The 19,869-nt window shown below is 40.7% G+C and overlaps 1 protein-coding gene across 1 annotated transcript in view; it reads right to left on the bottom strand.

Moving 5' to 3' along the window:
- kcnab2b (potassium voltage-gated channel subfamily A regulatory beta subunit 2b) overlaps positions 1-19,869 on the bottom strand; it is a 76,493-nt gene that overhangs the window by 43,567 nt on the left and 13,057 nt on the right. The window contains exons 2-3 of the mRNA XM_072696123.1: positions 18,517-18,648; positions 17,191-17,232 (exon numbers count right to left, since the gene is read on the bottom strand). Of these exons, the coding sequence (XP_072552224.1) occupies positions 17,191-17,232; positions 18,517-18,593 (119 nt within the window). The 5' untranslated portion in view covers positions 18,594-18,648. The remainder of the gene's footprint in view (positions 1-17,190; positions 17,233-18,516; positions 18,649-19,869) is intronic.

The raw sequence follows: 19,869 nt of genomic DNA, 5'->3' as shown, positions 1-19,869 counted from the left end.
TTATATATACACACACAGACTCACTGAAGCACTAAGGAACACTGTCAATAAATTATGTAGAGCTAACCCATAAATAAACATATTTGGGATAAGCCGGCCTTTTCATTTATATCTCATTAGACTGTAACATCCCCAGCTCCCAATGCTCAACAGCTCGGTACTTCTAAAAAGAAGGCTGAGTGGATGACAGGAGAAGAACAACTGGCTTTCCTCCTAGAGAAATTGGTTTGGTTGGATAGTCAGGAGCAATTCAAGGACTTTCCCCATGAACAAATTTAAGAAAATGGACAATAATTGGTTGATCAGACCCAATGTTATGTACCCTAAAGCCATCTGTGGACTGGAAAGACGAGATAACTAGAAACCCAGTAACTAGTGCAGATGCCTACAGTGTTTACCACCACTTAGCCAAACCAGTTAAACCAACAAGAACATGCTTTTCTTAACTAACTAAACTAGCAACATTAGGTGCATTCGTTTTCAGCATTACAGAGAGCCACGTTTGGAGATGTTGGCTTTTAGCTTTGGGGAGAAACGTCCCCTACCTGAAGCAGACTGTAAAAGTGCATTTCTGCCTGTGCTTCATTCAGAGTGGCTAAGTTGTTTAAGAGCTGTCAGATACTTAAAAATACTACTTTACATTTAAATACCTAATTTAAGTGATTAAATTCATATTTATTGACTTAATTGGACATATATTCAAAGATTTTACCCCTCTAGCCCACACCTGGCATTGGGCATGTTGTCAATAGGTTCATTATCAGCTCCAGAGAGTCCTATTCTATTGGCAGTACTTCTCTACAGTACAGAGACGTACTGTCCTCTTTCAGTTGACTTGCCACATTGCTTTTTTTCAGTCAAGTCAAGTCATTATAGATCGTTACACATACTTAGCTTTAAAAGTACCAAGTAAAGTGATGTTAGCTCAGTCTGGCTCTCCACTGCTCTGTGTGTTACAGTTCTGCTCTGGAGTTCTGCAATGATTCACTCCTACCACACTCCACTGCTATACATACACATACTTAAACAGCATGGACTTTAACATTAACACTGAGCATATGTCCAGCACCTACTCACACTCATACTTCATAACCTGTTCCTACATTAGCTATAGCTCTTCATTATCTCTCTGTCCAGCACCTACCCACACTCATACTTCATAACCTGTTCCTACATTAGCTATAGCTCTTCATTATCTATCTGTCCAGCACATACTCACACTCATACTTCATAACCTGTTCCTACATTAGCTATAGCTCTTCATTATCCCTCTGTCCAGCACATACTCACACTCATACTTCATAACCTGTTCCTACATTAGCTATAGCTCTTCATTATCTATCTGTCTAGTTCTTTGTGTGATGTTATTTGGTTGTTTGTTTGTGCTGTGCGGGTCGATCTAAGGCAGATGGGTTCCTCAGACTGAGTCTTGGTTTCTTTCTCTCAGTATGAGGGAGTTTTTCTTTGCTGTCGCTACCACCTCCATTGTGATGCTTGCTCATAAGAGACGTGGACCTGGATCTCTGTAAAGTGCTTTGTGACAACATTTGTTGTGAAAGGCGCTATATAAATACATTTTGAATTTAATTGAATTGAACTAAAGTCACACAGTGAGACAAAAGATACCCTATACAAAAAATATAATATGTAAGATAATGATGTATAACATCCCTCAAACCCATAATCATATTTGAACCACATTGTGAGGTGCCTTTAGATTCATACCCCCCAATATACTGTATTATACAAGTTTTGGGTTTAGAAACCATTATTTTAGGACCACTTGAGATTGAGTGACGTTAATAATGTATCATATTAGGTTAATAAGGCATCAATGTGACAGCACTAATTTTGGACAAACATACAGTTCACTAAATGCTGCAGGTTTTACTAGAAAGCATCACTTCACAAGTACAAGAGCTGGTTTGTTTACAGAACAGAAATAAAATCTGAGCGCATCAAAAATGTGAAAGCCTGAGTGTGCAGTCAGAAGCCAGGTGTGGAGCGTAGCACTGCAATGCAAAATGCAATTCCAGCAAGAAAGGCAGCTGCAGAGCCACAATGCTAGTGGATTTATTCTGCACAGCAAAACAAAAAGGAAGGTTTAATCAACGTGTTAAACTGAACACACTGGGAAAACCACAGTGCCATATGTTAGCTGACTCTCAAAGAAGCCCAAAATGGTGCTGCAAAGGTGCAAGCAAAGTTAATCTGGTATCTGTCCTGCCTCCACTATGCTTACATGTAATGTGCTTGGCTGTCATCTGCAGTGCTTAGACTGAGACCAGGCCTTGGATTCTGCACAAATCAGTGCATTTTCCAGGCCAGTTCCCAATTTGGTGTACACTCAGGGAGAGGGAAAATCCACATGAATTCAGACCCAAAAATAGCATGCAGCTCCCACTCTCATGGGGCTGAGAAGACGGAGTAACAATGGTGACGATATTGCATTATGGCCCCCCTGATTGAAGCCCGAAATGAGTGAGCAGCTTAGTTCATGGTTGCAGAGCCGGAGGAGGAACACACTCACTCTCTCCATCATGACAGCCACTAACCCCAGCAGCACAATGATGTCTCTCTCTGTAACACTCTATTTCCTTTAAATTGAGCCCATACAAACCATGCAGTGGGCACAACTGGAGGGAACTGCAGGGAACAGCTGCTGTTCTTATACAGAGCAGAAAAGAACACTGCTTAGGAGGCACATTTAAGAGCTTCGAAAAGACCAGCAATTTAACCACAAAGCAATGGAATACACTGCAAATCATGCAAATATCAAACTACCATTTCAATTTGGGGATGAGTGTATGAGCGCCAGTGTTTAGAAATAGACCACAATGTAATTCGATGAGCAGACACTTCTAGATTCATATTCTATTTATTTTCTGTCATATTTTTGCTGGCTAACTCCTCCCTTTTGAAGATATTGAGAAATCAGTTCCCACTCCAGATGCTGGGTCTGATTCGGTCTTTTATGCAGCTTTTTGACTGGTTGCATGGTTTCTGAATAGCAACATATTTTTAAGAATTTATTCCATAAGAATGAATAGGGTGTAAAAGTGCATCTTTCTAGAGACAGTGATACACTAGTAACACCCAACCACTAAACAATTGTCTGGCAACCACTCTGCAACACCACAGCAACCACCCTAGCAACATCATGGCAATCACAGCAATTGCCTAGCAATAACAAAGCAACTCCATACCAAATACCTAGCACCACTACAGGACACATCTAGCAACCACTTAGTAACACCATGGCAACCACCTGGGATACCACAGTAACTATCTAGCAATCACTTAGCAACACCACAAAAACTGCAAGTGATATCATAGCAACCATCTAGCAACACCAGGGGTCCACTTTTTGAATCAGTCCTCATGTGGTTCTTCTCCCTTCAACTGAGTTGTTCCTCGCCACAGTAGCTTTCAGATTATCAGACTAGACGTCTTGTTTGTTTTTGCCATGTCAGGGTAGCCTTACGATAGGTCTGGAAGGGGGTTTTGTAGACCATTGTTTTTTGTCTTGTGTACTTTTTCCAGGGGTCAGAAATTTGGACAGGTTGCTGCTGAAGTAAAGTAGAAAAGAGACATAGTGAAGTCACCCGTGCTCACTGAAGCGGGACCATATGGGTCCCCTGACACTGCTTATGTTGATTAGTGTTATCCAATTATTTAATATCTTGTCATTAAAACGACATTTTATTAAGTTTAAGAGACCAATCATATAGGGACTGATCTTTTGGATTGTATCGTAAAGTGTAAGAAATACGTGATTCAATGGATTTATATGGACTGCACATTCTTACAGTGGCTTACATGTTACTCTTCATATGAGACGTGTTCCAAGTTTAATAATTAGATAAGACGAGATGGCAATAGGATACCAGCCCTGTTAAGAAGCTGTCCCCACTTCATGTAACTCAGGCCCAGTGAAGCATATCTGACTCACTATATTTGGTCTGCCTCTAGCTCTCTCTTGGCAGTGTTCACTGGACTGACTCAAAGCCTATTTGCAGAATATGCTTCCAAAATCAGTCCAATAGCTTGAACTGAGGGGCTCCAGCAGGTGAGAAAGCATTTATATTTATATACAGTCCCTGTGAAATGCCATACAGTGGGGCTGTGATTACCGTGACATATTTCATTTTATTCACTCTTGAATGAAAAAAATACATAATCCATTTCTCAGACTGAAGCCTCAAGCCGAGTCTGATTAAGAACACATTCTGTGGTGGGAAATACATCATTAATAAATTCAATTAAATCTTGAGCTTAATAATGAGATAAAGCTGCAACCGTTAATTGGGAAGCAAAGCAGGTGACTGCACCAGCATCAGCTCTGCCAGTAGGATACACCATTCAGTCAGCACTTGAACTTTGCTTTGGGTTTTCTGGCAGTTCTTGTCTTGCACTTTATTAACGTTATTGGACATTAACAATATCATATCAGAACACTTTGTGAAAATGTAAATATGTTGCCTATGGTATATCATATCAGTGTGCATGAAGGCACGCTGCCATATATATTTTAATGTTTCCCATGCTCCCAAAACCCAACCTGATCCAACTAATCAAGATAAGATAAGATAATCCTTTATTAGTCCCACAGTGGGGAATTTCTCAGTGTCACAGCAGAAAAAGATAGCAAGACACTCGTAGATAAAATACACTATATACACAATATAAATAATAGAAGTAAAAAAGCAATAACAATATTATTTACAGGTTATTTACAGGTAATTGCAAATAACGTTTAATTGCACATGTGTGTGTGTGTGTAGTTTAAGTGTGTGTGTATGTGGTCCGCTGTGAGCAGTGCTGGTTGTAGAGTCTGATGGCAGCAGGAAGGAAGGACCTGCGATACTGCTCCTTCACACACATAAGGGGTGAAGCAGCCAGTCACTAAAGGAGCTGCCCAGTGCTGTCAGAGTCTCATGCATGGGGTGGGAGCTGTTCTCCAGCATGGATGCCAGCTTGGCTGTTATCCTCCTGTCTCCCACCACCAGCACCAGGTCTAAGAAGCATCCCAGGACAGAGTCGGCCCTCTTTATGAGCTTATTCAGTCTTTTCTTGTCCATTAACAATCCCTTTCTGAGTTGTAGTCGTTGGGTTAAATCAGGCACAATACTAACATGTGCAGGGCAGTGTGCCTCAGTGACCAGGGCTGTGATACACTGATTCTGACTACATAACATGAAGACATTCTGCCATCTAGTGGAAACATCAGGTAACTATACAGCATGTATTCAGGGTTTACTATAGAGCAGTGTTTCCTTACTGTATCCTTCATTTACATACACAACACCAAACTGTAATTATATACATATTTATTTATTACTTATTAGTATAATACCTTAGTGTGCACAAAGCACCCTGCCTTCATACACTTACTACACATGTACATGTACACATGTATGCATCCTAAGCAGCTGCATCACTGCCTGGTTTGGGACCTGCACAGCCTCTGACCGCAAGTCCCTCCAACGCATTGTGAGGACAGCTGAGAAGATCATCGGAGTCTCTCTTCCCTCCGTCATGGACATTTACACCACCCGCTGCATCCGCAAAGCAACCAGCATTGTGGATGACTCCACCCACCCTTCACACAGTCTGTTCTCCCTCCTGCCATCAGGAAGAAGGTACCGCAGCATCCGGTCCAACACGACCAGACTCTGCAATAGCTTCTTCCCCCAAGCCATCAGACTCCTCAACACAACTCAACTCCTGAACTGATATCTTACACTCTCCCTCTCTCTCTCTCTCTCTCTCTCTCTCCCTCTCTCTCTCTTTCCAACCATTTATCCCAGATAACATGGGAAGCATTTTTTGCACAAGCATTTGCACTGATAACTTTACTACCTCACTGGACTCTATTTATCGCACATTGCACAACTTGCACACTACAGTCATTATTTATTATCCTCTGTCTGTACTGTGTTGTCTGTCCGCACTTGTTTGTTTGTGTTGCACTTGTGTCTTGTATGCACTGTCTATGTTGCACCATGGTCTGAGAGGAACGTTGTTTCGTTTCACTGTGTACTCTGTATGTAGTTGAAATGACAATAAACCCACTTGACCACTTGACCACTTGACATGCACAAAATGGATTTATTGTATTGTATTCACTGGGTTTTGTACTTATTGTCTATGCACCCTGTCTCCTGTAATGTCTATTGTCCTTGAACTATTCTCCCATGTTTTTATCTACTACTGTACAAGGGGGTTTGGTTGAAGTGTGCTTTGTTGTACTGTACACCCCTGTAGTTTATTCTAACTCATGGAAGACACAGTCTGGCTTATTATATCTCCATTTATACCAAGTTATTTTTTTGACACAGCCTGAATCTGGCAGTTGTTCTTTACATTGTCTCGACATTTCATGATGAGTGGGAATACTTCAAAAAGAATTGGAATGAAATCTTTTTACATTTACTACAATTTAAAGTTTCTTTACTTTTCCCCTGCTTTTCTAAAGTTGGCATTTTAGAGATACAAATTTCCTATGTGCATGCTCAGTTCAATGGCCGTATAAAGTATGGAAAGCATCATGTTAATATTAAACACAGTAAAGATTATCCTTATGTGGACAAACTCACAATAAGGCATTTCAATAGTGAAGGAGCACATTCTTCATTACCAACTGTGACAGTATAAACAACTGCCCATATGAGACCTGGTATAACAACGGCCTGCCTGCCCTCACATAATTACACAACATGGCCCAATTCATTACCTGGCATTCCAAAACCTGCCCTGCTTTACCTCATAACCACTAATCTTCCAAACTGGACACTACGGAACGCAGTCCACTCTCAGCATTCACACACAGCTAATGCACTGTTAAGTCTCTATATTCACTGGGCTATATCTTTATCTAGACACATATTTATAATAAAGTTGTTTTCTTACTAAGTGAATCTGCATGGAATATGTCTAACTGGTACCAAGCTGCAAATAACCACTTTCTTCTACGGGTGTACAGCTTAAGCCTGTGGGTTCTTACAGTGTCTGCTATGGAATGTGATGGTAGAAACGAGCTGATGACAGCAGGGCACTGAAATAGATCGGGCTGATATAGATGTCCGTTGTGGAGGCATGTGGCAGGTTGAAGAAGAAGAAGAAGACTTTTTTTTTAATGAAAACACTAAATCCACAGTGTGTGTGAGCAGATATACAGTTTGAATGGTCTGGTCATTATCTTTCTATTTTTCTACATTTTCTAAGAATAATCTCAGTATTTTGAAGGATGTTGCTTTCTTCTGTTCCTACTTAAGTAATTTACTATTGAAAATGTTGAATCTGAAAAATAATGTGCAGTTTTATGGTCTTTTAAAAAAGTGGCTTTGTAGTTTTGCAGATGCATTCTGCCTTTTTTTAGTTTTATCATAAACCTAAATCCTGACACATTGTGTATCACGCATATGTAATTGCGTGTAATTGCGTATTGCCGTCATCCAGCATCGTATCTTCCATAATATCTTTTCAGTGTGATAACTGATGCAGGAGAGCAGCTAAGAGAGTGGTGGCACACAGTGGAGACTGGCAGAACTGCAGGAATAGGAATAACACTTATAAGCATGTGTAACAACAGTGTTGTCTGTGCTAAGCTAGAATAATTTGTCTTTAAATAATAAATTGTCAGTTATTACTAATTTACTCCACTTAATGAAAATGTGTGCAGTATAGTACTGAAAAGTGTCCAGCTCTTTTTGATGCTATAAAGAATCATCTACATTTACTTTCTCCAATCCCAAGAACCTATTTACCAGACAAAGAACCAAATGGAACCAAAAGTGTCCAAATGGTTCCTGAAGTTATGTATAGAATCACTGCCTTTCGAAGAGAATCTTTAAACAAATTTGCATGATTCTGACAAAACCCTTAAACATACAGACTGAAATGATTAATGAATCAGTAAATGCTTATGAATGAATGAATGAATGAATGAATCAGTAAATGCTTATAGGTGTTTAACTGTCTCACTACAGGCAGCTGATAAATTGATGCAGAATCAGCATCAGTCTCAGAATATGAATGTTTTTTTCTTGTAATATAGCAATTACACATTTGCAACATTTTTGCAGCAAAATACTATTGGTGTATATTGTATATATATTGGTGCATAGTGTATGAAGCAGAAATCATACAGTGTGAACATGCATGCAGTGTGATTAGTCTGCATCATTAAATAAGTTCTCTAAAATAGTACAGTATAAGCCTGGCTTTTGGTTTAAACAGATGCTCCTTAAATCCTTAAATCTTTCACACTAAGCAATCTCTCAAATAGCAGCCCACAAAAAGCAAGTGCTATTGACATTCACCAACATTTCTGTCAAAACATCTACCACCCAGTTTAAACACCAGTCAACATCTGCATTCAAGAACCAGCTAAAGAGAAGAAACATTCAGCATTCAACGACGTGGAATATTAATACTCTGAATATCATGTGTAGAACTAGACAAACTTTAGTCGTGTCAGGAACACACTTTAAAAAACCCAATTCCAATTTTTTTTGTTATTTATTTCATATTTTATCTTATAATTTTTCTCATCTCTTTAGTAGGCTGTTTCTGTTATTGCACCTTTCATTTCTTCAGTCCTAAAGCTAAACACATTATTGAAGCATATTCGTTGCAGCCTTTTATATGGCATAATACAAAAATGTATAATTTTGCAAAGGAACTGTAAGATATTCAGTGCCCAGTATCCTGAATTAAGTTTGTGAAATGTGCAGTATTATAACTACAAACAGAAGATGATAGAAAGCAAGCATTGTACATTTACTGTGTTTACTGTAAGGGAAATATTGTAATCTTGACATTTGCTTCTTACATTAATAACCTTTACTTTTTTTAAGAAGCTAATTAAAAAAAAAAAAGAATGTCCTTGACCAACCAATAGAAAGGCAGAACAGTGAAGTAAGTCAAAAGTGAGTGTCATGATGTAAAACTTGCTGGTGAGTTTCAAAACCACAAAGATGTCCATGCTAGGATGGAGGAGGTTAAACTGATATATACTGCCTCTGTTCTGATTGGCTGTTTAGCAATAGTGCTGGAGACTGAAGGACAGATGAATGCAAATACATGGGTTTTCATGAGGCGGAAAAAACCCAGTGAATTTAGTACGATGCATTTTAGCAGGGGAGTTCCCATATATGAATTAGGGTGTACAAATGGTACATTTTGAACCTTTAACAGTGTTTACAGTCTTGTTGCTGTGTGGACCAGTCATTTGGATATGATTTCAGTCAGAGAGCCTTTGGAGAGAGGCCTTTGGAGACAAGTAGATCCCCTAATCCAGGTCACAGAGACAGCACTGGCTCAGTCCTCTCTCTAACAGAGAGCTGCTATTCCCTACACAGGACCTGACTCAAAATACTCCACTGTCACCTTTCAAACTCGCCCCAGCTCATAAAGAGGAACACATTACACCATTCATATGTACGGCAGTGAGTACTAAACAATACTGGGAGAGATGCCACGATTGCAGATTGCATTCTCATAGAATGACTATCACTGAACTACTAAAGACAGTTGTAAATGTAGATGTAAAATATCCATCTATCAAACTATTGCGATATTATACTGTATCAATTCTCAAAAACACAGTATTGATTTTCAATGAATAGTTTACATGCCAAGATTGGTGTCAGGCAGTGGTACTTTTGTATCTGTTGTATTTTATGCATATGATGTGTATTGAAGTATTGCGGTATATCTAAATACATCGTAATATATTGAATCGTAACCCCTGTATCTTATTGCCAGGCTCTTGCCCATGCAAAGTCCTATTCGCCATTTGTGTCACATTGCTATTGTTCATTTTTTTAATTGTATATATTTTTTATTGTTAAAACAATCACTTCCTGACTGTACTGCAGTATATTCAATATAAGCATACTCAGACGCACACCAAGGCAGAGAATGTGTTAACTAGCCTGGTCATTATCATCAAGGTATCAATTAAAAGTAAAGACTGACCGACTGGATGCACTTTTATTTTTCTTTGTACGCATCTTTAGACAGGCTTAAGCTATTTTTTACATTTTCTTTGCATTTTTGAAATGCTGTACTTTCAGCCCAATTCAACAAGTGTCAGGGACAAAGTGGGCTCTTTCAAAAAGGGATGAGGACAGTATGGGACATATAGAAATAACCATTGTACTATGCAACTTCGACCCAAGATCAAGTCAGAGACATATTAACCCCTAGAACTAGGGCCTACAGGCAAGCCGGAAGTGTTATTACAAACGTCTATTACTAAACAATAGCCCCACCAGCTTGTACAGAAGTCCCTATAGTTACTGAGTAACATGCCTTCATGTGTAACAAGCCTTTCTGCATTAAAGGGTTTACAGCAAGACAGCCCACAAAACCATGAGACAGAGCAACTCCAACTGCCCTCCGCAGCAGGACCTTTTAACCCTACCTCTTCTCAAACTCCGCCCCTTTTCCTTACCTGTACCTCATGCCCGTCTGACAGGACACACACTCCTGCAGGGTCACGCCATTGGTCCTGAGGAAGTCCTCCAGGTTCTTGAGCTGGGCAGCAGCCCGCACCTCCTTGAGCCCCCTCATTTCGGCCTGTTCCCCAGGCCCCTGCCGCAGCGGGTACAGGCCCTGCTCTGACAGGTAGCGGTCGATGTCGCTGCGCATGCTCTCGCTGAATGAGAGGGAGAGTAGCTTGCCACTGCTGACACTGCTGCTCCGGCGCACGCCACTCGTGGGTGCCGTCGGCTTGGGGATCTGCGGGGGGTCGCAGGGGAAACTCTGTTGGCGGCTGAGGCGGCGGCCACCATGGCCCACCACCCGCAGATCGGTGAGGCTGCTCCTGTGAGTGGCAAACATTCTCCACCCCCTTTACCCACCCTCCAAAAGTAACCTGGGACCTGATGCTGTGGTGGTGTCTTGCAAGCAGGCAAACTTGCGAGTGAAGAAAGTACTGTAGCAGGACAGAGACAGCAGCAGAGCCACGTGGACAGAGACCTTACTTTAAATAGCACCTTCTGTCTCTTCTGCTACACAACACCACACACACAGTCATGCATTGTAATCAGAGCCAACTGTGTGTCCCCCCCCCCTCCCCCCAACACACACACACCCTTTGACTGTATCCAACACAATGACACTGTTCGGAAAATACGTTACTTTACTTGGTGAGGTGCTTTAAAATGCAAAGCTATCTTGGCATACCCACTTGCAAGCATGCAATCTGTTTATCAGTTGCAGGACCATTGGTGAGTGACTGGCATGCAGAGGGTGTTTGGGGGTTTTAGCTGGCTTTAAGAGAAATGAACAACTCAACATCTCTAGCTCTGCCCACTGTGATCAGAGTTGTCTAAAAGTAGCTGAATACAGAACAGAGTATGCAATCCAGGAACCAACCATGATGTGCCCTTCTTTCACTCTAGTCCCGCCAAAACAATATTGCATGCAGTCAAACTCCAACAACAGTAACACATTAGCTGTAACTTGGGTAGTTTGCTTCACTAGAAATCAAGGTACCTTTCTATCTATTACCTAAATGCCTTACTGGACATTTTTAGTGCAGTGGTTTGTAGTCATCAAAAGTGGTCCAAGAAAGTACAACTGATGAACCGGCGACAAGGTCATGGGCGCCCAAATGAAGGCCCCCACACGTCTTGGTGCCAGAAATCACAGGAGACCTTCAGCAGTCTTGTGAAGCCCATGCCTTGTAAGAGCCCATGCCTCACAGTTGTTTTGGTGGCATTTAGCATTGGGGGGGTATTAATGTTATGGCAAATCAAAACTCTTATATGACTGCCACAAGCCTGCATGGTTGTTTAGCTGAGTCAAGAAATTGTTGCATTATTCCAACGTTTGGAATTGACACAGCATTGCTTGCAGCATTGGGCAGTGATGGCTCAGTGGTCAGAGGGTTATTGATGACAGGGTTGTGGGTTCAATAGCCAGATTTGCCAAGCTACCACTGTTGGGCCCTTGAGCAAGGCCCTTAACCCTCTCTGCTCCCCAGGCGCCGCAGCAATGGCTGCCCACCATTTCTGGCACACTTCTGGCACGCTCACTAGTGTGTGTGTGTTCACTGCATGGATGGGGTGGATCATGTTTTGGGGTTGTTTGGTCACCAGTGGCACTGGCAATATTGCACAGGTGTAGGGAGGAATAGATTCCACACAATACCAGCAAATCTAAAATGCAAATCCTTTAACAACATGTGCATGCAAGAAAACCTCAGAATTATGAGGTTGTCTACAAAGAACAGTGGGGAAAAGTCCAACAACCAGAACTGAAAGACTTTTAGTTGCCCACTTGTGCGCTTATAGATCCACTGCACAAACACTGGATACAGCCCAATTGAGAATGTTCTGAAAAAAAGAAAGAAATCACTGATGTACTAACAACTACACACTGAGGAGGTTGGCCAATGAAAGCAACAGCAGTTGATGAGAGAAGAAATGTATAGGCCATGTCACATGATCCATGCCACTAATCAACAGTAAGATTGCACAGATGAGAATTTGCAAAGGAAATACAGAGATGAGCCACAAAAATTCTGGAACAGTTTACTGGACAGAAGAGATTAAGTTTAAGTTCTAACAAAGTAGTGGAGAAAAAAAAGGATCTACTCATGATCTATGACAAGCTCATCTGTCAAGCATGGTGGAGGTAGTGTCTGCTTGGGCTTTCATGGCTGCTTCTGGAACTGGCTTACTAATTATTGATCATGCATTGTGTATATTTGAAAGGGGAGATATCAATCAACCTAAAACTGAAAGATAATGTTTACATTAACCTTAAACATTTGAAAATCACCACTAAAATTGGACATAATTTGCATAAATTGTTTGTAGACTAGGATCAAATACACACACAAAATGGTTTTGTCCTCAGCATATGCCCATAGCTCCACATTAACAGAGGGCCTTTTATGCTAACTGTTTATAAAGCAAGTTAACTGGCCTTTTTGTTGAAAGGTGTCACTTTCCCTGTACCATGTTGAGCAGAACAAGGTATCCCAATCATTTTCCAATCAGCTCACCAGTCTTCTCCTCCTTTTAAAGACTTTGTAGTTTATAGAAGCAGAATTTGGACACTAAACATGCCTTGGCTGATTAATTACATCTGCATTAGGAGGGAAAATTGTGTTAGAAGCACTCTTTTAAATGAGAATAAAAAGTTATCCTTCAGTTGCTTTAAAAAAGGTCAGACTAAGCCTATATTTGAGTGAATTAGTAGGTGAGTACCTCAAGAGCTTGACTTACATAATGATGCTCTATCTAAACACTGTATGAATACAATAAGTTACTAAATCAAACTTGTTACGGGGTCTTCATCTTCTGCTAAGTATATTTTGGCCTGACTAAGATTACGTTTATATGTAAGCACAGATCACAAGATGTACAGTGACCTTCCATAGTATCATTTTATTATGAACAGTGTTAGCACTGTTGTGTTACCCAATGTCAAGATGGCTGGTATTAGTGTTGACAAGTTACTCAAAAACCCATTAAAAAAGAAACAAGGTTCCCCAGTACAGGAAATTACATAACACAAATCAGAAAACATGCACTGCCAATATCTTTAGAACCTTTTATAACCAAGGCCTATATACAACATACACAATACACTACTACACAGTGAAGATGCCATTATAGCCTTTTTTCTGGTACAGATTTACATAGATATAAAATGCATAAGAATTACTAATTCAACAAGACTATCCTATATAACCTAATATTGATGTTGTATTTCAACTCATGTGTCCTGCAATTAAAATAAATAAAATTGATTCAAATACCATTTTTTTACTACCTTTTACATTAAATATTTATTATTTATTTTCACAACAATATTTTAACAAAATATTAAAATATGAATAAATTACCATAAAATTATTTGAAATAATTAAATTTAATTTTATGTAAAGTTTTCAGTCGTCCTGGTATATTGAGCAGGCTATAACTATGTGTGTTACATTAAAATCAATGCAAACTAAAAACTGATATTTTATGTAATTTTGAAATCCTGACCAGATGCCTTTTATATATCATAAAAAGATGAAATGTCCAATGAAATGTATGGTCATCCTTTTTCAAATAAACCCCACATAAAAATATACATAGCTAACAGCATCACTTTTTTAGTATGTGCACATTTTGGGTGTGAAATCAGTATCAGACACTGATACATATATGTGTCAATACTGACAGCTATTGACACTGCGATGCCATCTGTACTTTGATCACACCCTGAAACACAGGAAGGGGAGTGAAAAGCTGTATGTCCAAGTAACTCTAAAGGAACATTCGGCTACTGCCTAAACCCAGTACCAATTCCCAGTTGCTCTATATGCACGCTCCTGCAACATGAGACATGTGGCCCCTGATTTACTCAAAACAGAGGGTTTTTTGCTGTTCTATTACAACTGCCTTCCTCTTCAAATGCGGTGTACAGCTCGACTGGGCTGAGTCCAGAAATATGCTCAATATTTCAAAAACAAGCCTTTCTTCTCTCTGTAACAAAAGAACATTGCAGCTACAGCTTAGAGCCAGCTCTCATGTGTCTGTAGCCTTGCTTTCCCTACCCCAGTGTGGTGCGCCCCCATGTGCAGCCTCGGCTCTAGCCAGGAACAAGACTGTGGGTATGTGCAGCATCCCCATGCAGCATCCCTCAAGCTAGAGCATCTGGAAGAAGCCGTCCTGTACTTACCCGGTTACTTGCCGGCGGACGACTCATGTAGGGGTTTTGCACCACGCTGCTCATTTAGAATGCCAGTTGTGATCAGCACAATGATGACTGGTTTACTGAAGCCACTCAAACTACCAGTGTTTAACTAACAGGAGCTTACAACAATTAACACCTCCTCCACGGGTCCAAGCCCCACCTCTCACGCTCGATGTCAGAAAGCAAGTCTTTTACTGCACCAATCACGGCGCCAGCGTGCCCTGCCAGGCACAGCAGATACAGCGCGGCCTAAATAATGCAAGAGGCTTTTGCTCTAAAAGCTTTTGATTGTTGTACCACAAGGCGGAGTACTAAAAGCCATTTTTGCTTGTTCTGGGGTTGCCATATGCATAAAATTCAACCGTACAACCAGTCTACGGCATGGGAGTCCACAACTCGCAGGACAGAGAGCAAGTGACAGCCCATGCTGGAGCCTAGTCCCTCAAGTGCTACAACGTGGCATGTGTCAAGTCACGTAAGAGCAAATTGTATTACAGGTCCAGTTTTAAGAGGACATGGACCTAAAAGAAGGCAAGAAAGGCCTTAGGACCTTCTGAATCCACTGTATACAGCTGATCGGTTCAAACTGACAGCATGTTTCTATAACATGCCAGTGTTTCTTGGTATGTGCTGTTAGGAATGAGAGCTGGGGATGCTCCTGAATTAATGATGTATGGGAACTGTGAGTAGCAAAGACTCACAGATTACGTGCAAGTAAATGCCAAACAGGACAAAAAGGAGGTAGTCCAGATACTGCTGCAGACAAGGCTGTATATTACGGGAAAATATTTTTAAATAAGCATTTTGTGAAGTACGTAAACATTGCTAAACAGCTAATTGTGTATACAAATATTTACATATATGTGTCTATTCACCCTAAAGCACCCAAAATCATGACTGACGCTTCACCAACTTAGGGAGATAGGGAGAATTGCACCTCTTTTTTTGCTACTCCAGGCTCAGCACACCAGAAACTGCATTATGTAACTTTGGTAAGGTGGGTGGGACAACACTCACGAGAAATGTTGCATTGCTCTATCATGTTAGTCCACATGCTTCTTTCACTTTCAGTAAAGACTTGCTCATGCTCATTGCTATCTCACACCCTGCCAACAGTCTATTTTCACGTCTTCCGCCTGTGTCGTTTAAATAGCAACAGTGCTTGCAAATATATCTACGCCGATGGCCGTGGTAGTCTTGAAATGAGGTGTGTTCAGATTCATTTCTGGCGTATTGCTATTTTGGCAACAGAAAACACACTTCCACCACTGACTGAAAACAACCTAGTCAGACATTAACACTCAGACATTCATTGCTATCTTGGCAGTGAATTGTCAACACAGGCACGTGCCCAACGCGAGTACACGCCTGCTTTGCTCCATTAAAATAACAATCCACCAAAGTCAGACTGTACCTGGCTTTTAAAGGGAATGGCAAGTGACACGCTGATTGGTTTATTGCACGTTACGCCCAAAACACACTCGTGATTAATTAGTAAATGCCTTTTGCACATTTCAAGCCACACAAGGAGTACTTTTCCCATCGTTACAATAGCAAAGACACACTGCCACGCCCTAAATCAAGCTGCGCGGCACACGGATGGCGGCTCACCAAAAGATCCCGAAAATAGGACCCTGTATCTCTCAGCTTGTCCAGAAAGTACAAAATATACCTCCTGACTGCAGGATATTGCTGCTTTAATACTGAGAGGTTAAAGAGAGGTTCGAGAATTGATGCAAAATGAATTTTAAAGCGTTTGGTACATAAAAGCACACAAATGCCAAAAAATTTTGACATGAGAAATTTATTTGGGATTTTTCTGTCAATCAACACTGAGGAAAGGTGCAAGGTAGAAAGCTGCAAACATGGCTAACTGTACCTGAGCTTCTGTCCACTCAGCCACACTCTGCATTAAGATGAAATGTGTCTGCACTTTATGGAGAACGTCCACATTAATAAAGCAACTATTTTCAAGACAGTGCCGCTTGGGAGCATTAATGTTTCCCCTGCATTAAATCTTCATCTCCTGCGCTGTATTTTGCTCTGACTAAAGACTCCTGGCTTGCCTTGAAAACAGGCATATCTATTATTCAGTGCAGACCATTTGCCAATGATGTCACAGCCACCCTAAATATAAAACTCACATAACCATTGGTTACCAGCTGCCTCGACCACTCTCTCCGCTCTCCGGAGTGAGGCGCTTGCTGACAGGAAGGTGCTTAAATGTTAAAGGGTGCTATCAAATGACTCAGTGTTTTCTCATACAGTTATTACACTGCTCATTGACTTTGTATAGATAGCAGGTGCATGTCAGTGACACCCTTGCAGACAGGATGTACCATGGAAATACAGTGACAAATACTGTGGCCTGGTAGCAATGAGAAATCTCTGAACTTTGGGCTTACTGAGAATGTAAATGGTGTGGTAAAAAACAAACACCACCACAAACACCGCTAAGGGAAGACAGGAAGATTACAGTACCTGTAAAACTGCAGCTGTCTCTTTGGGCTCCCATATCGAGCACTGCAACAAAGAAGATCAAAGTTCAGAACAGGGGAATACAGTATGCTTGTGGAAGTGGAGGATACATGCTGTAAATTTGGATTCATAGATATACTCTCCTTTCAAATGAAAAGCAAATGAAAAAGAATTATTTTTTCTATTCTCCTGGAAAGTAAAGTAAAGTTAAGTAAACATTAAAAAAACATTTAATTTAGTAGCTGACAACAGTCCACATTTTCATTATTAGTAGTAGTATTATCATTATCATTATTATTGTTACTATTAAGGTATTCAGGCATTTCACACGTATGGGAAAGGCACTATAAAGTGAATAGTTGGAGCCCACTATTCTATATACTCTATATGTCCAAATATATAATAGATGTGCAAATGCACACACACAGCTTGTCTTGTCCCTATAGAAAATGATTGCCTGCCAATAAGATAGGACTCTCTGGAGCAGATAAATATGAACCTATTAGCAACATGAACATTAATGCCAGGTGTGGGCTATAGGGGTATAAAGCCCCCCAGCATTGAGCTGTGGAGCAGTAGAACTGTGTTCTCTGGAATGATGAATGGTGCTCCGTTCAATACGTTTGGGATGTGCTGGGAAGTTGGGGATAGGTAAAGCAGAGATCATCCAATAATTTCACTCTTGCCACTGAATACAATCAGATCCTCACAGCAGTGTTCCAAAATCTAAAAAAAAAACTTTCTTGGACAATAGAGATAGTCACACCAATGTCATACCCTTGATTTAATTCCCGAAAGAAACAATGAATGAGCAGGTGTCCTAATACTTTTGGAAATGAAATCTAACTAAAATGATCTAGTCCACTGCAGTGTGAACTTTTGCAGCTGACTTCGCTTTCCTTGTGCTTGGGAATTCCTTAATTAATTACGTGGCAAATTCACACTGGAAATTACATAATAAGCCAGCTACTGCATTTTTGATGGCCTTAACCTCATTTTGGCAGTGCACACCTATTTACTGCTGGCTTGGTCGTTGTTCTTTGTTAAAGGGCACAGCAACCCACAGCTCACAGAGAGCGCACTGAGGAAGCTACAGAGGCAATATCCATGTGTCCACAGTATCTGTCTGCATGTTCCTGCTTTCTCGCTTCTTTGGCCTCTCCATGCCAAAGGGCTACACTGAAATGCAGTAAGAACCTCAGTTTAGTGAAAGTGATGATTTCACACACCCTGCTGGCTCTGAAGAACTGGTTTAGATCAGTGTGCTGATGTGAGCTACACTGTCTGAGAACTCCTGTCCTAAACAGTGCTGTGTGTCATTGCACTCACGTGTAGATCATGCCCGGGGAGCCAGGCTGTCTGGTGGAGAGGCGGGCAGGAGAATCCGTGTTGGGTTCAGGATACATGGAGGCGTGAGGGAGGAGGGACCGGCTGCTTTGGTCCCGCTCGCACTCTCAGTCCCTATAGACAGCAAGAACAGAGACAAACTCAGTGTTCTGTCAAAAGGATTTCACTTACTTCTGCTTTCTTTTGATTTTAAAGGAGACAGTAGCATATATACAGTGAAACAATTGGGACACACCTTGAAAACCTTTGTCTTTTTGAATGTTTTTGAACATATGGACATTTAATGAGACATGGAGGTATAATAGCTAATGAAATGGAGGAAATGTATTTCATATGAAAGATTATGTGAAATATAATGAATAGAAAGACAATTTCTTGGAAGGAAAATGTTCGGACACCCCCACATTTATTACTACTTCAAATGCCTAAAATTTAGAATCCGAATCAGCTGCACATCAGAGAGGACAGAGAGGATTTTGGAGGAGCCTGTCTTATTTAAACCTTAGATATTTAGTCTGGTTTGCTCTTAATTGTTGAAGGGAGTGGTGAAGATCACCCATGCTAGATCCACGGAGCTCTCTGGGCCTTCAGAACAAAGATTGTAAGTGCACATTAGTTTCAGAGAGCTTTTTTTGGTCTTACTTTGGTGATACCACTTTCTTAACAGTCAAGAGCAAACCAAACTAAATGTCTGAGGTTTAAATAAGACTCATCCAGAATCCTCTCTAACCATGTTTTGATCATCTGCTGCACCAGATTCAAATTTTAGGCATTTGAAGTAGTAATAATACCAGTGGGGGAGTCATTTCCATTCATTACATTTGTTTAGTTACATTATCTTCATCTCTTAGCATTGTGTTCAAAGGAAGATCAAATGCCATATTTAAAAAAAGACAAAGGTTGTCCACATGACTGCATGAGATACTAAAAATTCATCAAACGCTTGGTTTGGATGAGAACATTATGGCAACATATGAGGATGAAGAAAAGACAACTACATATAATGTATGTTTATGAGCTCTGGCCAGCAGATGGCACTGTTGTCACATTGCCCTCGCACACAGAATTCTTGCATGCCTTTTGCCATCTCATTCCGTCCAACTCCTGATTAGTTTACCCACCTCAGCAGGTCTTCCTCTTTTCTATCTAGAGCATAATTGAACTGCTGCTCAGGACAAACTCAAAGTCATTCAGCAAATTACTTTTTGCTGATTGGAATTCAATGTCACATGAGACGGGCCAAATGTTGGAAGAGTCAGCAAGGCTGGGAAAAAGACTCTGATCAAATAAAATATACTTAGGCTTCTCTTTACTTCAGCAGATTAGGTGTATGGT

The sequence above is a fragment of the Salminus brasiliensis genome, chromosome 14 (assembly GCF_030463535.1).
Source record: "Salminus brasiliensis chromosome 14, fSalBra1.hap2, whole genome shotgun sequence".
In the NCBI taxonomy this organism is placed as follows: domain Eukaryota; kingdom Metazoa; phylum Chordata; class Actinopteri; order Characiformes; family Bryconidae; genus Salminus; species Salminus brasiliensis.
This window is presented reverse-complemented; position numbering and strand designations above follow the sequence as displayed.